This window comes from Talpa occidentalis, unplaced genomic scaffold (assembly GCF_014898055.3).
Source record: "Talpa occidentalis isolate TD23 unplaced genomic scaffold, MPIMG_talOcc4v2.1 talOcc4.12, whole genome shotgun sequence".
NCBI lineage: Eukaryota > Metazoa > Chordata > Mammalia > Eulipotyphla > Talpidae > Talpa > Talpa occidentalis.
The window spans coordinates 72,794,752-72,814,116 of NW_023601212.1; the positions used below are offsets into that span (position 1 = coordinate 72,794,752).

The 19,365-nt window shown below is 59.3% G+C and overlaps 1 protein-coding gene across 2 annotated transcripts in view; it reads left to right on the forward strand.

Moving 5' to 3' along the window:
- ADAP1 (ArfGAP with dual PH domains 1) overlaps positions 1 to 19,365 on the forward strand; it is a 48,720-nt gene that overhangs the window by 24,365 nt on the left and 4,990 nt on the right. The window contains exons 1-5 of one of the 2 annotated variants that reach the window (XM_037506743.2): positions 5,689 to 6,049; positions 7,105 to 7,187; positions 16,310 to 16,422; positions 17,186 to 17,332; positions 19,264 to 19,347. In XM_037506743.2, the coding sequence (XP_037362640.1) occupies positions 5,910 to 6,049; positions 7,105 to 7,187; positions 16,310 to 16,422; positions 17,186 to 17,332; positions 19,264 to 19,347 (567 nt within the window). In that variant the 5' untranslated portion in view covers positions 5,689 to 5,909. Of the gene's footprint in view, positions 1 to 5,688; positions 6,050 to 7,104; positions 7,188 to 16,309; positions 16,423 to 17,185; positions 17,333 to 19,263; positions 19,348 to 19,365 lie in introns of those variants that run through there. The other variant, XM_037506742.2, reaches the window with a different exon arrangement.

A 19,365-nucleotide genomic window follows, 5' to 3' on the forward strand; every position in this document is an offset into this window, starting at 1 on the left:
TGAGGGAGGGAGGGGATGCACATTTTGCAGTCAGTTTGCTGGTCCATGTCTACTATGGCTTAACTGCGGCTTGGAGATGAAACCATTCTGGTTTTTTTGTTTTGTTTTGTTTTTTAATATTTATTTTTATTTGTTTGTTTGTTTATTTATACAAGTACTGATACAGTCAGAAGCACGGGAGGGTGAGAGAATTCACCAGAGCCAGAGCAGGGAACAGAACAGGCAGAGTGACGAAGTACACTGCTGAGGGGAGCAGCGGGCGGCAGGAGAGGTCTGCGTGCCATGTGGGACCCTCCTCCGGTGGCCGGAGAGCAGCCGGGGATCGAACTGGCGCTGCAGAGGCTGCGGGCAGCTTTGCAACCCAGCGCTCAACTGCTGCGCCACCAGGGAGGCCCAGATGAAACCATTCTGTATCCCCCTTTTTGACAAGGTCCCTGAGGGCCAGAGTATGTTTCCCAGAGTGGCAGAGATCCTGATGGACAAGCTGGGAGCTTGTCCGTGGCAGGCAGGGCTCACACTTGCTCCCAGGCAGGCCACTGGGACATTCCTTCTTGGAAGGGGGTGAGGACCCAGTCTGCCCATCTCCCGGCCTGCCATGTCCAAGACCTGGGAGAGAGGTCTCTGGGAGAGAGTTCACTGAGTTTCCATGCCCTGGCTCAGTTCCAGCCTGACCTGTGCAGCACCTGCCTCATGTTGCCTCAGCCTTTGTCTCCTCTTTTTTTTTTTTTTTTTTTTAAGATTTATTTATTTATACATACAAGAGCTGGGGTACAGGCCAGAGATGCAGGGGGTGAGAGGATTCACCAGAGACAGAGTGGGGAACAGAACAGGCAAATTGACCTAAGTACACTGCTGAGGGGAGCAGCGGGCCAGACAGGAGAGGTCTGCTGCACCATGTGGGATTCTCCCTGGCTGGCTGGGGATCAAACTTGTGCTACAGAGGCAGCGGATTGCTTCATACTGTGGTGCTTAACCCCTAGTGCCACCAGGGAGGCCCCTTTGTCTCCTCTTGACTGGCTCTGTAAGCTAACTGCTCCTTGGCCACCCTGTGCATCCCCTGAAACTCCAGGCTGCTGCATGCTCCTGTTTCTCATTCTGCTTAAGTAGGCTGGGGGCTCCCTTTAGCAGGTAGTTTGGGTGCTGGTCAGTGGGGTTCTGGTTGCTGCAAGGGGATGCATGTCCAAATTCCAGGCCACTCCACTGCTTATGTTCGTTTCCTTAAGGATTAGTCACTGTGAGGTTCTTGGCAGGAGTTTTATCCAGGGGCACATGCGAGTTAGGGGACGAGCCAGTTGGGATCACACTTTAGGGACAGGAGATAGGTCTATAGCTCCCTCCAGGGCCTCACCCTCCTTCACTGCGTGTGACCTCCACTCCCTTCCCCACCCCCATAAACACATTCCACCCCTTCCGGACAGGCCCAGGGACCTGCCCACATCCTGAGACGCCCCCAGCTACTGCCCTCGCCACTTCTGGGCTCACAGGGAACCCGGCACCCCAGGCCCAGCTCTCAGTATGAATCAGCCAGGCTGTGGGCAGCTATTCTGAGACAGGATTGTATCGGCTCAGCCGCAGGCTGCTCTGTGGTCTGGGTCATTTGCATGACCTGCATCTCCCTTTCTGAGCGAATGTCTGGCACAGACTGACCACAGGTGCAGGTCCTTGCGGGGATGCTTGGCAGGGCCCTCTGCATCCTGGGCCTGCGTCCTGCTCACAGAGACCATTCCCATTCCCTTCGCGAGTGACCAATGTCTGGATAAGAGCAGATTCTGCCCCCAGGGGACCCCACCTTCCCCTACCCTCATAGCGAACGTTCCAGCACATGACTGCATCACTGACCATGTGCAGAGGCAATCAGCCAAGTAGAGGTAGACCTCAGTCAGGGCGGTGTGGGCCCTGGAGAAGCTCCTCATCTGGCTGGGGGACCCCCAGCAGGCAGCCATGAGACCAGGGAGGTGGGGGGGAACATACCAAGCCCCTGGTTCAGCAGGTTTGAAGGTCGTGGATGGAGCGTGCTTGTCTGTGTACACTGAGGAGCTGCAGAGGGTAGGAGCTGGGCAGGAATCCCCTAGGAAACTCTAGGGAGAAATAGAAGGGTGGGTAGTGGGATGTGAGCCTCCCTGGTCTCACACACTGTGAACAGGGCTCCGCGCAGCAGGCTCCAGAAGGCTAAGACCAGAGGCTTCGGGTTTCCCATCTGTAAATCAGGGAGGACCCGCCTGCACCAGGCATCAAGAGGGTGGGATGAGGCCGTGTGTGCCGTGTGCCGTTGCATGGCCAGAGGGGTGCCCTGGACAGGCGGGTCCCTCCCCACTCTGGTCTGGAGCTCAAAGCTCAAGGGGCAAGCATGGGCATTCAGAGGGTCCAGGCCACATGGCAGTTGTTAGTGGCAGGCTGTTGAGTCAGAGAGGTGGGACCCAGGCAGGTTTCGGTCTCGACTTGGAAAGAAAGTCATAACCTGCTCCTCTTTTACTTCTGAGGGAAACTTCCCCTCCCCGCTTCCTGTGATGGGCCAGCAGTTAGAGGGCGTGCAACCCCTGCTTCCTGGCAGCAGTGGGCACCAGGAGAAGTTCTAGAGCCCAAGGTCCCCCAGCAGGCAGTGTCCCTGGTGAGAGGACGCCGTGTGAGCTTCCTGGGGAGCCTTAGACAGCAGGAATCGACTTCTCACAGGCTGGAGGCTGGAAGTCCAAGGTCAAGGTATCGACTGGGCGGTTTCTCCTGAGGCCTGTATCTGTGGTGTGTGGACACAGTGTTCTCCTTGGGCCTTGTGCGGTCATTCCTCTGCCTGTGTCTGCGCCCTGACCTCTTCCTAGAGGGAGCCAAGTCACACTTGGCTCTTATTAGGCTCCCCTGTCCGTCCCCCACCCGGCCCAGTGTGGCCATCTCCTATTCTTCAGCAACCATCTTGTTTCCAAATAAGGGTGCAGTCTGGATGGCTGGTGGGAGAAAGGCTAGGACTGCAGCATATGTTTTTTTGGGGGGAGAGGGGGAGGCACCACTGACCCACAATAGCCTCAGAAATCATGCAGGTGAAGTGGTAGGAGGCCTGAGTTTACTGCAGGAGAGTGGGGCAGGGCAGCGGGCTAAAAGCTGTGAGGCAGACCCATGGACCCTAGCGCAGAAACCTCACCAGTTTTCCATCGTGAATAAAGAGGAAAGAACCTTTGAACAGGGCTCCGCGCAGCAGCCTCCAGGAGGCGAAGTCCAGAGGCATCGTTTTTTTGGGAAGGTTGCTCACTCTGTAGAAGGCGAAACTGAGGCCTGAGGTGAAACTGAGGGACACTCCCCAAGCAGCAGAGCCCAGTCTCCCAGCCTCTGGGCGGGGTATACACTAGCTGGATCCTAAACAGGTGACCAAGAGACTGACAAAACTGAGGGGAGATGGAGGCGTTCAGCAATGATTGGCAGAGGCCAGCACCCCCAACGTGGCAGAGCTGGCAGGCAGGTGAGCTGGAGACAGGGCCTGCAGCCCAAGGGCTCCCCAAGTAAGCTCCCCGGCCACCTAGGCACGGGCCTCTCCTGTGCCACTTTTTGTGCCCAGGTCACCAGGTCATTTCAGCAGGTCCTCCCCCTGCCCCCCAGGCTGCACCAGCCTTGGGGGATGAAGGGAGTTTGGTGCTGCCTGGGATTGGAGGTGCCCTGTGGAGCCATTATAGGAGGTGGACCCTGGGGTTCAGAGTGGAGCAGCCCCAGGCTAGGCTGGGTGGGAGCTCCCTCCCAAAATCCATACTTGGAGGACGTGGTCACCCCACATGCCTGGCTGCCCCTGCCCTCCCAACTCCCGTCAGCCTTACCCTACCAGCACGCCCCGGCTCATGACTTCTGGCTTGAGGGAACCCCTTTTGACCCCAGATCCCTAGCACTGACTAGGGGGGGCAGCAGGATGCTGTGAAGCCTGCCCTCCTGAGCTTCTGCATGCACAGCACCCATCCCAGGGAGCCCTCCAGATTGGGGGGAGGGGAGTTGTCCCCCCTCGTGGGTACTCCCTCCTACTATGACTTTCTCTGATGCGGGCGACTGAACTGGATAGCCTTGGGAGGTCAGGGCCCCATGCAGCGTGGCCCGGCACCTGACTGCCTTAATGACCCCAGTGACCAAGGGGTCAGTGTGGCTCTTGGGCAGAGGGGGGACTTGGCTCTCTCCCTCTGCTTCTGTTGCCAGGCCTGGGAAGGCCATGTGCACAGGTGAGCCACAGGGCCAGCATCTGTGCCAAGGATGCCGTGTGGAACCCCTACCTGATGGGGTGTGGGCGAGGCTTTGTGGGGCTATCTGCAGACATAGATGTCAGAAGTTTCTTCAAAGGCTGAGTTACAGCGATGTGCCAGGCTCCTGGCTCACAGACATGGCACTGGGTCCTCCCAGCTCTGAGACCGTAGATATAGGAAACTGGGGGCAGGCAGTGCCAACTCCCCAAGACTATACAGCACCCTATAGGGGATTGAGTGTCATCCTCAGCTCAGGACATGTGGGGGTTGGGGGGTTATTTGGAAATGAGGTCTTTGCAAGTGAGATCCCGAGGCTTAGGGTAGCCTCAAGTGCATTGGCTAGTGTCCTTCTAAGAGAAGTGGGAACACAGCTGAGCCCCATGTGCAGGGAGCAGCCACACAAAGATGGGGGCACAGGTGCACCCACAGACCCAGGACTGGGAACAGGCTTCCTCTGAGCTCCGAAAGGAGCCAGCCCATCTGCACTTGACTTAGGCTGGCCCCCCAAAAGAGATATCTCCTATTTTGGGATGCCCAGTTTGGGGTAATTTTTTTACAACAGCCCCAGCAACCTACAGAGGGGTATCCCTAGAGTCCCAGCCAAAGTGGGGGTAGGGGGCTGTAGCAGGAGAACCAGCAGGCCTGGGAGCTTTATGCTGACCACACGGGGCCCTGAGCAAAGCCAGAGATTTCCTGTTTGTTCTGTTCTGTGTGTAACTGACTGGAAACAGAAGCTCCCCAAAGGCGGAGGACTTGTACTGAGGCTGTACCCCACCCTCCACCTGGGGTGAACACACCTGAGTTGTACGTAGTCCAGGGACAAACAGCCTTTCCCAAGTTGTAGTGCAAATCCCTGGGGAAGCGGAGCACACCGAGTCAGGAGAAGAAAGGAAGGCCTTTGGGGACGAGGGGGTTCCTGGGCGCCTCCCCTGACCCCTCCGTCCCTCCTGTCTCAGCTGCATTCAACTCTTTATCCACACTCCCCCGGTAGCCCCCCAGGAGACACCCAGCACGGGCAGGTTAGCAGGAGCTCCCCGCCTTCCCAGAGAGCCTGGCCACGCCTCCGTCTTCCAGCAAAGTGGTGCAAGAAGCGTCTCCCTGTGCAGTGGCAGGGGCTCTGGGCTGGTGCCCTAGGCCAGGAGAGGCCAGAGGGACCAGGCTTGCGAATCCCTACACCCGGACCCCCAGGGTGAAAGGCCGTTGTGTGTGAGGTAGGAAGGTGATGGGGACCTAGCCCGACTTCTGGGTCCTGTGGGGCCCAGGTAGCCCGTCCACCCAGCAGAACCAGAGGGCTCCATCAGCAAAAGGAGGTGGTAACCGTGTTGCAGGGTAAATGAGTTAAAAATCAGGCTTTTCCTGCTCTCCCTCCATTAGCATCTGTGACCGGCACCTGCGGTCTTGCACGCGCACCTGTAATTAGGGGCACCTGGCGCAAAGCACGGGCACGCCTGAGTGGGGACGCCTGTGCCAAGGGGCGGGGGGATTCAAGGGCGGCGTCACTCTGAGGCGGGAGCACAGAACAGACGGGAAGCCAGAGAAATGCTGGGAGAGAAGGCGGCCTGTCCCCTGGTCCAGCATGCAGGCCTGTAAATATCTACCAGAGGCTCCAAAATTATCTTTCGCTGCAAGAACCAACAATGAACCTCCCTGGTCTGGGATGGTTGTGAAACGTGGGCTCAGGGAGCTCGCATCCCAGAGGGGGTCATGGACTGTGAGCCCGCAAGTGGACGGCATCAGAGGGTTGAATGCTGGGCACAACTTCAGTCAGGGGCCTGGGGATGGGGCTTGTGTCAAGGCCAGGGTGCAAGAAAGCCCCACAATGGACTTCTGGGCCAAGCTGAGAGGTGAGGAGGTTTGGGGGCACATGTGGGTGCAGAAGGCTGAGTGGGAAGTAGGGGAGGTGGCAGGTGCTGGGGGGGCGCTGGACATGAGGTTCGTCCGCGGTTCATGGGGTCTTATGGGCACTAGAAGAACCAGGACTGTGAGAGCTGTGAGCAGGGGCAGTTGCCCGCCATGTGCATCGGGCTGCAAGGGGAGGGGGAGGCCCTTGGAGAAGAGGGTGGTAGCCTGGGTCAGGCGAGGGAGGATGGGGGTATGGACGGGGGTGAGGAGCTGGCAGCCTCCCTGGTGGTAAAGGCCGGAGCATGGGGTAGAGGAGCCAGCCCCTCCTTGACCGGCTGTGGCCTCCCCAGACCCAGGCGTGGGCTCCCCGGGAAGGGCACCGCACCCTCTGTGGGCCCCGGGGCAGGAGGGCTGGGTCCTGCCTTCCCCTCTCTAAGGCCCGGGCTGACATCAGTTCCCCTGTAGCCGAGGCACGCGTTCAAGGAGATGGTCAGCGGCCGCCACGGGGAGGAGTGAAGCCCTGGCTCGCGCCACAGCGCAGACCCTCCGTCCCGGCCTGCTCTGCGGCAGCCGGTCACAGAGGGCCACATGCTGTGCGGAGCCGTTCCCTGGACTGTCCAGAACAGGCAAATCCAGAGAGAGGAGCTGGACTCCTGGCTGGGCGGCTGGGGCAGGGCGGCGAACAGGCGCTGGTTTCTGCGCGGGGCGGTGGAAGTGCTGCCGAGGGAGACGGGGGCGGTGGCCGTGGCGGCACAGCCCCGGGAGGTACTAGGAAGCCCTGGATGGGGTACTTCCAGCGGGTAACTTCTATGGTACATAAATTAGGTCTCAACTTTTTAAAAAAGGGGAGATATTAGTGGTGACCAGCACTGCCTGACTAGCAAGTGATTTTAAGAATCAGCTCCCGCTGCTGGGCCCTGCCCTGTGCAAGGTGGCGGGATGCTACCCAACGCCACCCTCATGGCTCACCAGGCCGCGCCCCAGGGGCCCAGGGCCGCCGTGAGCCCAGCAGCCAGGGTTAGGGAGTGTGAGGCTCATTCTCTCTCTTCTCTCTCAGACTCCTGCGGGAGCAGTGGATCCGGGCCAAGTACGAGCGGCAGGAGTTCACCCACCCCGAGAAGCAGGAGCCCTATTCTGCAGGTGAGGGCAGCTTTATGCTTGGCTGTGTCTCGGGCTTTCTCTGTGGGTTGTACAAGAAACAGGGGTGCCTCATTTCAGAGGCAGGTGCGGGCTGGGCTGACATAACCACATCACTGAGTTGCAGGTCTGCTCCTGCAGCAGGGCAGGGTGCTCTTGTTGCAAGCAGAAGAAAAGCCAGCTCACCTGGGGTGGGCGGGGGTGGGGGGAGCGAAAGAGGAGACAGACGGACTCACTGATGGGGCTGACTTCAGGAACAGCTTGATCTAGGCGTTTGGTCAGAGTCGTCAGGACCTGGCTTCCACTTTCCAGCTTCCCTCCTCTGGGTCAGCAGCAACCCTCCTGGTGCTGCCGGGAGCCAGCAGGGGCACGTTTCCCAACCCTTTTCCGGCACCCGAGCACAGGGCAAGCGTGGTCTTCACAGGAGTGGGCGAGAAGCCTCTCGTCTCTGGTTCTGACTGCTCGGGGAGCGGCGTCTGCCCAGTGACCATGACCCGGGAGAGGTGGCGCGTCCTGCTGCGGAACCGGTGGGCCTCCACAGAAACACTGGGATCTGGGTTTCATGCCAGGCAGCAAAACCAACAGACCTTGCCCATTAGAGGTGCTTGGAGAGTGTTTTGGGGGTATGTTTGGGTGTCAGTTGCAGGCATGTAGGTTGGCTTGGGTCAAGTCTCTCCTGCCTCACCCCACACTGTGCTCTGGGGGTGGCAACAACTCCGAAGCCAGGGAGACTCCCCGCCTAAAAGTGCCTCCTTCCCAGGCTGAGGCTCCCCCTTCCGAATCCCACTCTCTCAGGCCCCAGTGCCACAGCTGCTATTCCTCACAAGAAACCTGATACCGGGGTGTTTGAGACGTGGGCCCAGGAAGGGGAGGGCCTGCGGGAGGGCAGAGTTCTCAGCGTCTGAGCAGGTGGTGTTTGAAGGCGCAGCCACTGCACAGATCGGACCCTGGATCTTCCTTAGGTGAGGGGTGAGGGGTACAGCCCCTTCTCTCCGGCCCCTTCACGATGGTGGGAGGCAGCAGCATGCAGCCCAGTGCTGCCACCTCAGGGCACTGCCCTGGCACTGGCTGGGCCTGTGTTTATAGAGGGCAGAGGACCCACGAATGGGCATTGCCTTGTTCTAAAACGGGGAGCAGTGAGGTGGGTGAGCTCAGCAGGGGCCACAGTCAGGGGACTGTGCAGGGCTGCTGAGCAGTGGGGGAAGTGAACTGGGCATGTGGACCACCTGCAGACCACCCTGTCAAGGTGAGGATCCCTGTGTGGCTGGAGCTGACTTGTGTGGAGGGGCTCCCTCAGGCCCTGAAAATGGGGTGCCTCCCAGACCCAAAGGTGGTGTGAGGACGTGGCCAGATAAACTGATGCCTCCTCCACCTGGGACCACCGGCACTGAGAACAACTCCCCAAGTGCCCACGGGAGGGCATGTCCCACAGTGCCGCTGCCCCCTGATCTCTGAGCACCTGGACCCTCAAGACAAGACCCCCAGCAGCAGCAGCACCCACAGGCTCATACTTCATCTCCTGGCCTCCCAGGCTCCCTCCACCAGAGGAGGCGCAGGGCTTCCTCTCTGCTCCCGGCAAAGGGGCAGCTGCTGCCGCTACCAGCAATGGTGGCCCCAGTACGAGGCCTGTATTGAAGCACCAAGGTCACCACTGCCTTAGCCAGCGCCCCCAGACTGTTAATGCTGCTGCCACCTCCCCTGACCCCTCCTTGTTGAGCCCTGAGATTTAACAGGATTTAATAGAATCCTGGGTATGTGGGACTCTGGGAGCCATTACCTTGGCTCCCTGCTGCCACCGAGGCCCCCACCAAGTCCCCCTTGGGGCAAGGTCACACTCACAGTTCTGTGGAGGGGTGTCCAGCTGCTTGCCCAAGACTTTGATGCTCAAAGCACTGGCCACTGAGATCTCCTGGGACCCAGAGGAGTAGCCCTGCCCTCTCCCTCCATTGCCCTGTACCCCACATGCTCTCCTGGAGCTCCTCACAGGCAGGTCCCAGTGGCCCTGGACCAGTCCGTCCCCCACACTGCTGGGGGGAGGGGAGCATGCCCCCAATGCTTCTGCAGAGTCTCCAGATTCTTCTCTCCCACCCCAGCTTTCCCTGTCCCCTCCCGCCCCCCCAGTCCTGTGTCCAGGTGGCGCAGCAGATGGAGCAGGACACCTCCTCACCACCAGGACTGGGGCTGGCAATCCCCTGAACCTCTGTCCCCATGGTCTACCTACCCTTTGAGGACACCCGGGGGGATTCCCATGGGCACTTCCTGCCTGCCCTGGGTTTGCCACAAAAGCACTTTCTCACAACGGAAGGCGAATGCGGAAGTGTCTGGCATGGAGGGGAAATGCAGGGCTTGGGAGAGCGTCCCTCCTGAAATCGAGAGGGGGGAGGCTGAGCTCATTTTGCCCTGTAGAGGACCCCCCTCAACTTGCCCAAAGTGGGCACCTGATGGCCAAGAGGGCTGCTGTCAGGAACCTGCACAGATTTGGGCTGGTGCCAAAAATGCGTAACCTCACCCCCGTGCCGGAGACCCCAGCCAAACCCCACCCGGGCAGGGTGTGAACAGAAAACTGGCCGGCACGCCTCCCAGTGGCAAGGCCCTGAGTTTCCAGGCTGACGGAGGAGCATTAGGTGCAGTCCCTGGGGTGGCACAGTCTGCGGGCGTCACCCGGGCTGGGACCTTCATGGGACCTCTATGAAGGGCGCCGGTCCTTAGGGGTGTCTTAGGTGACCGAATGGGCTTAGATGGTGAGAGCATTCTCAGGCCCCCATCAGCACCCACTGCCCCTCCCTGGCCTGGCCCCGCACCCACTCATCTGTGGATTTGCCTCTTGATTTGTCATCTAACTAGTCACGTGGTTGAGGGTCCCCTGTGCCCGGCTTCCTGTACCCACCTAGTGCCCACCATGCAGTGCATGCAGCAGCAGGCGTCGTTCCGTGGGCATGTGATTCTCTGTACTATTTTTGCAACTTTCCTTTAAGTCTAAAATTAGTTCAGAATAAAAAGCAGCAGAACAGAGGAGCTGGCGCTGGCGGGAGCGGCGTCCGGTACTGCTGGTCCACGCAGGGGCGCCCTCTTGCTCGTTAGCCCCGGTCTGAACCTTCCTGCTGGTCAGCCTCCGGCCCCGTGGAGCTGAGCCCAGCTTCCCCTGCAGGGACATCCCAGGGCCGAGTCGGAGCGGACACACCTGACCTTGTCCACATGGCTGGCAGGGCTGGGCCAGGATAGAAAGGGGTGCTCCTGGGCTGTGCGCCCCAGGGTCTGGTTTTGGAGTAGACTCAGTTTCTGGGAGATCCGTGACCACTGGGTGGTTGAGGGGAGGCAGCCTGAGTTGGGGTCAGGAAGGTGCTGGGAACTCCGAGTTGGTAAGGGTTCCAGTGAGCCCCTCACTTAGAGCACATCCTTTCCCCCCACCCCACATTTGCTAAGGCTGCCTGGAAATGTGACCCCTGGCCAGAAGGGGTGCTACTGGGGACCTGAACATTTTCCCGCCCCTCCCTGCGTGGCCAGAGGATAAGGCTTGGCCATCAGGCTCCCTGGAGGGCTGGGCTGAGGGGCGCTGAGGGCAGACCAGGGTGTAGCAGGTGGCGCTGGCACACAGGCAGTCCCACTGGCGTGCTGGGTCCCGTGGCAGGCCTGCCGACATCTACTTGGTCCCTGCACATACCTCTCCCCTGCGTGAGTGCTGATGGACCCGGCAGGACTTGGCACCTTCGACAGCTCGGTCTTGAAGGACCTGGTGTCAGGGAGTGAAGGGCGTGGGGAGATCTCAGGGCCAGTCTGTGACAGGTGGACTCTGGACAGGCAGTGCCAACCTGGCAACCTCTAACTGCCAAGGTCATGGGAGATGCCTGTACCCTCCCGAGATAAGGGGGTGCCTAGGCCAAGCTGAGCCTCCCACCTACCCTGCCCCAGGCTCCCTGCATGCCCCTGCTTACTGGGGGTGATCCTGGGTAACAGCTGCTCCTGGCTCCCTCCCCAGACTGTCCTCCGCCTTGAGCCCTGGCCTCAATGGCTGCCTTTCATGGGTGGGACAATGCCCCCTGTTGTCCAGAAGGCCAGGGCCAGCCACCCCTGGTGACCAGTCACTGACAGACACAGCACTTCCTGCTGAGGCTTCGGACCCCATTCCTCCCGGGGGGTTTGTCCCATCCGCCTGCCTCCCCTAGCCCTCTCCAGCATGGTGAGGGGTAGCCCCTTCCGAGCTGCCTGCTTCTGCGAAGCGGGGCAGATACCAGAATTGCCACTCTAGCCCCAACTTTGTTCTAAATGTCACAGTGAGCGGAGCCTTCAGGGGGCGGGCGGGGGAGCCCAGAGCCCCTTGAGTGACAGAGTCCCACCCGCTGGCCTTGGCTGCCCCATCTGGGTAGTGCGGGAAGACATGGAGCCAGCTGGGGGTTCCTCGTGCGGCTGGCAGGGGCTGAGCAGAGTGAGTGTTTATGGGGCTTGGCTGGGAGGTGGGGCAGGGCCCTCTTGGTGCCCCCATGGATCTGGGCAGACTCAGGACCGTCTGCCCTCATCTGGCAGCATTTCCCAGGTCAGAGCCGAGTCTGGATTTCTGGGTTCGGCATGTAGAATGGGAAGAGGTGCTGTTGGATCAGTCTGGCCCCGCCCCAGCTCTGCCAGGTTCCAGGACAACCCCGCTAGGTGGCCACACATCTGACCGCAGGAGGGACGATGTTGTGCAGAGACTGAAAGCCCCTTTGTGAATGCAGGGGACCACAAGGAAGGGCAGAAGAGACTACGGGGAGGCCCCGCCCCAGCCTCGCCACCAGCTGCCTTCCTCCTCGGGACCAGGATGTGGTCTCCAATTCCCTGCTGGCCTGTGTGTGACCTTGCAGAAGTCAGGCAGTATCCTGGGGACACAGCTCAGGGCCCCAACAACTGGGATCATGGGCCGGAGTACTGCCCCCTGGCTCCCTGCACTAGCCGGATGGAAGGATGGACCAACAGACACACGGGCGCACACACCAGTGGGGACGAGCCCTGCACGTACCCAGGCCCCAAGAATGTGCGTGCACGGGTGCCTGCTGGCTGTACACTGTGGCCTGTAGCCTGAGAAGGGCCCCCCCTTGGCCAAGGGGTGAGTTGTTCTCCTTGGGACAGACCTTCCCTCACCCCCTGACCTTAGTCCGAGGTGCTGGTCAATGTGGGGAGGGACTGGCTCTGTCTGGACAGCGCTGGGACACGAACACTGTCCCCTCCCACTGATCCTGCCCACACGCAGCCCTTGTATGTCTGAGGACCCTCCCCAGTAGTCAGTGGGGGCAGGGATGAAGGATGGGGCCAGGAGCTCTTCTCAGAATTGGGGGTTGTGGAAGGTGCCAGCTTAGGTCAGAGGTCACCTACTGATCCTTGGCCTCTGACCTTTCCCATCGGCTTCCTTTGGCCTTTTCAGTCAAGGTATCTGGGAATCTGAGGTGGCAGATTGCTGGGGGCCTGCTTGGTGTGGGGTGAGGTTTCTATGGGGTTTGAAGGGCTCCCAGTCAGGAACATACCCCTGTGGGCACAGCCCAGAGCCCCGACTCATAACTGGTGGTGGGTGAACTCAATCGCCAAGGGATGTGCCCCAGCGCCCACACGCAGCACGCCGCCTGGGCCCTGCGCACGGCCACAGCCCTCCAGTGGTTAAGATGCCTGGAGACTTGGCAAGTGCTGTGGAAAGAACAAACTCGGGCGAGCACTGGGAGGGCTTAGGGGGCTGTTTTCCATGTTTGGGCATCAGAGGCGTGGTCCCATGCCTGGGAACTGCAGACACCCATCGGCTCCTCCAGCGGGACGGGCAAGCCAGCAGGAGCAGGGAGAACTGGGTGGGCTGCGGGCCACACCCCTGAGTGGGTACAGTGGCCGGCATGGCTGCTCCGCCCTGGCCATTCTTGCAGGGAAGGGCAGAAGTGGCTGGAATCCCCAGGGACTGGGCCTCCGCTTCCCTGAAGCCTGTTGAGACCGAGGACGTCTCCAACAGGGTCCCCCTCAGGCAGAAGCCAAACGGTGTGCAGGGCACCCTGGGGCCCACCAGCAAGGCTTCCTGCCCCCAGAGCAAGGTGGGTGGTCCTGCCTCCAAAACACGCAGAATGATTCATGTTCAGGGAGTTGTAATTTACATGCTTGCCCCGCAGCGCAGCGCACAGGCCCGCGGCCACGACCAACATGCGATACAGAGACGCTCCTCTCTTAAGCCCTGCCATGCCTCGTGATAGCCAGCACCCCCCCACCCCCCCCACCCCAGGTGCCCACCCCGCTGCTCTGCTCTCTAGCTCTAGAATTTGCCTTTTCTGGAGGGTCGTCAGGGGAACTGCAGTGCGTGGCGCCCGCCTCTGGCCTAGTTGGCGCGGGTCACACAGCTGCCGCTCGGGAGGGCGGCCTGTGCGTGGCCCTTTCTGACATTGCGCCCACAGAAGAGCAGTTTCTCCACCGCCTGTTGAGGTCGGGGCGTATGTCTAGCCTGTGCCGATGATGGTGACAGTGAAGCCACTGTGGACAGGGTGCGCTGGCTTCCTGTGAACACTCTTCCTATTTCTCTCGGGGTCACACGGGCAGCATGTTTCACTTTACAAGAAATCAGCGGACTGCTTTCCAGAGTGCCGCTCCGCGCAGACTTCCTCTGGGGGTGGGGAGCCCGGGCTGCTCCGCGCTCGCCCGTGCCTGGGATGGGCTGGTTTTGTGGGCCGCCTTGGCTTTGCCTTCGTGATGAGTGGTGGATTCTCAGCACCAGGTGCTGAAACTCTGTCTCCAACTGTTCCCGGTGGCTTCAAAGAGGGGCTGCTGGAGAGGGGAGGCGACTGGCTCCTCTGGCTGCCCAGCAGGTGGCACCTGGGTGGGTGGGCACCAGCACACAGCAGGTGTCCACAAACACTGAGCCGGCCACTGCCCTGCTGTGCAGCCTGTGAGGGAAGGGAAGACGGCAAGAAGCTGGGGCCTGAAGTTGGCCGGTATCTCAAAACCCCAAGCTCCCCGGCCATGACTGAGAGGCCACAGCTGGAAAGACCTGGGTGTGGTGGGTTCCCGGGGCACAGGCTGGTGAGGCTATGTCCCCCATCCCAGGCTACTGGTTGACGTGGGGGGTTGCTGACTCCAGGCCTAGGGCCAAATAGCTGTTCATCTGCTTTGGATGGCCAACGCCCATCCAAAATACTGCTGTTGCTGTCCCAATGCCTGACATCAGGCATCCTGGCACACTGGCTAGGGAGCCAGGCAGACCCAGGCAAGCATTTCCCTCCACCCTGTACTTCCCATTCTCATCTGGGCAGGGGGTGTGTTGATGGAGCCAAGACCTGTAGGAATAAGAATAGAGGGGGTCTCTTCTGCCTCACCTGTTCCACTGGATACCTCGAGTGCTGAGGCACTGCTGCCACCTGCTGGCCACCAAGGGCAAGGCAGGCGGGCACCCCGCCTCTGGAAAGCTATTGGTTTCCTGCCCCTGCTGCAGGGTGACCTTGGACCAGGACAGCCCATCTCTAAGCCTCAGTTTTCTTCTCAGGAAATAGGATAACAATAGAATGTGCCATGGAGGTCCTTCTGGAGATTAAATGAGGTATCTATGTAAGGTGTTTAGTGGGGCCTTGCCATGTGGTGATGTTTTGAGTGCTGGTGGGGTCTGTCCTGGCAGATGTCATTACCCTGGCCTGCTGATGATGTGCCTTGGGCCTTTTGTGTTCGCCTTCAGCTGACAGAGAGATCAGCCTTGACCTAAGCCAAGTGGGCTGTCAGCTTGCCCTGTGGCTCGTTTAGCCAGTCAACAAACATTCCAGGTAGGGCCGGGTTTGGCTTGAGAAAGGACATGTGGTGGACTTGTTCCTCCATGCACACAAAGAGGCTCTACCTGCTGTGTTGTGTGCAGGGGGCCGCAAGTCCTCTGAGGGATGCAGGGGATCTGAGTTGTAGAGAAAGCAGGCCCCATCTGGCACTGTCCCACAACAGACCAGGAGGCGCCAGCCGTCATCTCCCCGACGCCAAGCTGAGGTCTTTTTATGGCTGCATGTCTCGAGGGCAAAGAAAATAGCCCTTGTCTCCATGGTATTGGGGATGGGGCTGCCTGGGCAGCTGAGGGGAGGCAGGCAGTGAGGTCAGGGCTGAGCAGTGGCATCGGCAGTGAGTCCAGGCTGCCAGTTTGAGTTCTGGGGGCTGATGTTATTGTGAAGCAGCAGGCACTCTTGCTGGCACTAACAGCACCCTCTCATCATGAAGCAGCTCTGAGGGTGTGGGGTGCTCAGCCCACATGGGCAGCAGGACCTGTTTCTAGAGAAAGCTCGCTTGAAGCCAGGGTATAAGCAGATGAACAGTGCTGGGCAGTTCCAGCTGGCGTTGACCATGGCCTGCCACCCCAACTCCTTGTGTGCCCAGAAGGAAGGTGTCCCCAGAACACACGCCCATGTTGGGCACAGCAGAGCTGCTGTGGAGGCCACTGGGTCCAACCACTGGGCCTGGGTCCACTGCCCAGCACCCACAGGGTCTCACTGGGCGAAAGGAACAATTGCTGATAAGGCCGCAGCATGGCAACCCTGAAGGTGGTGTTGAGTGCAGCAGAGCCGGGGGACATGGCTGCAGGCTGTCTGCACATGGGGCCCCAGGACAGGCCAAGAGTGGGGCCAGAAGGGGACATGATGCTTGGAGAGAAGGGGTGAGGAGATGCTGGGGTGCAGTGTCCTTTCCTATGGCTGCTATAATGAGTGATCAAAATCAGTAACTTCACACAATTTGCAGTTCTGGAGGTCAGGGGTCCAAAAAAATCCTGGGGCCACAACCCCCCACCTTCCTCTAAGGACTTGCGCTGACCCTGGGTCCATCCTGGGCCCGCTCTCCTGCTTCCAAAGAGAAGAGTGTCAAACAGCAGGCAGCCTGGCAGGAGGGGCCCCAGAACTGCAAATTGTATTGTTTTAAGCTACTGATTTTGGTGGGCAGGCCGGTGGTGGCCGCCCCCAGGCCAGGGCAGGCCTGCAGTGAGCTTACATGCAAACTCCTACCCACCCAGCTGCCCACCACCCCGAGGGCTGGCTGCTCCCCTGCAGATGGCAGACCGACAGCTGGAGCTTTGCCTGCCCACGCCCTCACGCACTGGGCAAGACTGGGACAGCAGCCTCTGCCCGAGTCCATTATGACAGCTGACCCCGCTTCTCCCCTTGCTCCCCTAGGATACCGAGAGGGCTATCTCTGGAAGCGTGGCCGGGACAATGGGCAATTTTTAAGCCGGAAGTTTGTGCTCACGGAACGAGAGGGAGCCCTGAAATACTTCAACAGAAATGACGTGAGCCGGGCCCGGGGTGAGGGAGGGGTTCCTGTCCTAGGGCGGCATCCTGGCTGCCCGCAGTGCCTGTGGCAGTTCGACACTAGCCCCTGATGGTGACACCAAGTCGTTGCCCTCATGCAATTCTTAGAGCCATGAGGCCTCCCCGCTTGGGGACACATTATCCCCATGGGGACACCCCAGCCCTGCATGACATCACACCACCTCCAAGGGGGCCATGCCCCATCCACCCCTTCATCAGTCACTCCTGGCTCCAGGCCTGGCTGAGTGATGCTGGGGAATGGATGAGCCTGTCCTGATGGGCACTCCCAGGCCTGAACAGGACAGAGGAATAGCTGCAGCCGGCGGTCACCCCACCTAGCAAGAAAATGTTGAAGTGGCCGTGGGTGCCCCATCAGCATGTGGGGAAGGTGTGGAGAATCTCACCAGCTCCAGGTCAGATACCTGAAGCAACTCATGGCTCACAGCTCCCATCCTGCCAGGGGGCACTGCATGGCAGTCTGCCAGTCCCCACTCAGGAGACAGGACAAGGAGCCAGGAGAGGGAGGGCCCAGTGTGAGGTGGGACCAGAGGAACTGGGTGCTGAGGGCAGAGGAGAGGTCATCTAGGTGTGGGCACCTATCTCCTCATCTCCTAGGAGAGGTGCTTACCGTAGACCTACAGACCAGGGAGCCCAGGCCCAGAGAGACTAAGGAGCTTGCCCAAAGCCACACAGCAGCAAGTCTGCCACTGCCTGGCACTCAGGTCCAGCCTTGCTTCCCAGGCCAAGGAGCCCAAGGCCATGATGAAGATCGAGCATCTGAATGCCACCTTCCAGCCCGCCAAGATTGGTCATCCCCATGGCCTGCAGGTCACCTACCTGAAGGACAACAGCACTCGCAACATTTTCGTCTATCACGAGGATGGCAAGGTGGGTGTAGCAGCTGGTTTTGGGGGTGGGGATGAATGCCCTTGCTGTCTTGGGAGTCCTACAGGTTCCCGAGGGGGGCAGTGGGGCCAAGTGGCTGCCACTGTCCCCCCGTGCCACTACCACCCACCCCTTCATGCCTGGAGCGGGGAACCAGCTGAGCCCTTTGGGGAGGACGGAGCCCATGTGGACAAGGATGTGACAGCTCAGCTTCCGCCACCTACCCAGCACCTGGAGGGTGAGGGTGTGAGACAGCCCCATGCAACTCTCCCCGCCCTCCCAGCACCCATGTCTGTCTGTTGTCCAATGGTGGGTCCCTGGTTTTGTCGCTTTGGTTTTCATTCTATCTTTATCACAAGGTATGTGCACAGGGTTTAAAGAGCTAGGTATTTCTGCAAGGCTTGAGAAATGAGTCTGGGCCGCCTCCTCACCCCTATTTCCTCTCTCCCGGGGCAACCCCCTTTCAAATTCTGTTTCCCTTTTATATTTGGTGACACACATGTAACGTTACCAGCGTAGCCACTTTTAAGTGCTCAGCATAGGGACATTAAGCACGTTAGCTCTGCTGGGAAACCATCAGCCATCCATCCTCAGAACGCTTTCATCTCCCCCATAGGAAAATGTCCCCATTCAACACCCCTCACCCACGCTCCCCAGCCCTGGCTACTTTGTCGCACAGCGCATGTCCTTCTCTGTCTGGCTTTTCCACTGAACAGTGTCCTCCGGGCGCATCCACACCATAGCATGTGTCAGAATCTCCTTCCCTTTCAAGGCCGAGTAACATTCCATTGTCTGGATGGACCATGTTCTCTTTATCCACTGATCCATTTTGGGTACTTGGGAGGGTCCACATTTTAATGGCTGTGAATCACACTGCTGTGACTATGGGGTACATATCCCTCTAAGACCCTGCTTTCAGTTCTTTGGCGTGTACACCCAGAAGTGGAATTGCCAGATCGCTGCTGATCCTGTTGCACATTCTGAAGACTTGCCATACTGTTGTCCTCAGGGTGCAGCATCTTACGCCCCAGCCAGGGATCCGCGGGGTTCCATTCTGTGTCCCTGCTAACACTTGTTTCCTGGCTTCTTGGAAGAGCCGTCCTCCTGGGCTGGGGGTGTTGTCCTCTAACGTAGATATGCATCTCCCCAGCGGCTGTGAGCATCTTTTCACGTGCTTATTGGCCATTCCTGGCTTTGTTCTCTGGAGAAATGGCTATTCAAGTCCTTTGCTCATTTTTCAATTGGGATTTTTTGTGAGGGTTTTAGGAGTTTCTGTATGTTCTAATCACTTATCCGATATATGATGGAGGGATATTTTGCTCATTCTGTGGGCTGCCTTTTTACTTTGTGGACAGTGTCTTTGGATGCACAAAACTTTGAAGAAGTCCAATTTGTCTTGTTTTGTTTTGTTTCCTTTGGTGTCATATCCAAGAAATCTCAGTCAGATGCACAGCCAGACTAGGGCAGCACAGGGGCCATGGCTGCTTTTGCCTTGGGGATCTGGTTAAGGGCTAAAGCAGCATCAGGGCCTGCTTGGTTGTCAGCCCCCACCTGCTCTCCCCCAGCCCATCCTGAACTAGCCACATGCGATGTGGCCACATACCTAATGAGGTTTCTGCCCAGACTGGCCCTTAAACCCACGGATCCCTGTTGCCCCAGGGGCTCTCCTCCAGCTGCCTCTACCAAATGCTGCTGTCCATGCAGCTCTTATCCTGGGAAAGGCCAAAGTGAGGGGTTCTGGCCTGGTCTGATGGGGCTGACAGGAGCCTGTGTCAGCCTTATCTCAGGTGCCCTTTTGCTGAGGGATGTGGTGTCTGGAGGTACCCAAGGAGGTGGAGCTGTGGGGACAGGTGCCCCTCCCTGGGGCACCCCTTCGCCATGTCATTGGCCTTAAGGCCCTATGGCTTGGCCTATGCCCAGTCTCCAACTTCCAGGAAATGGTGGACTGGTTCAACGCGCTCCGTGCTGCACGCTTCCACTACCTACAAGTGGCATTCCCAGGGGCCAGCGACGCAGATGTGAGTGGCTCCTGTTCT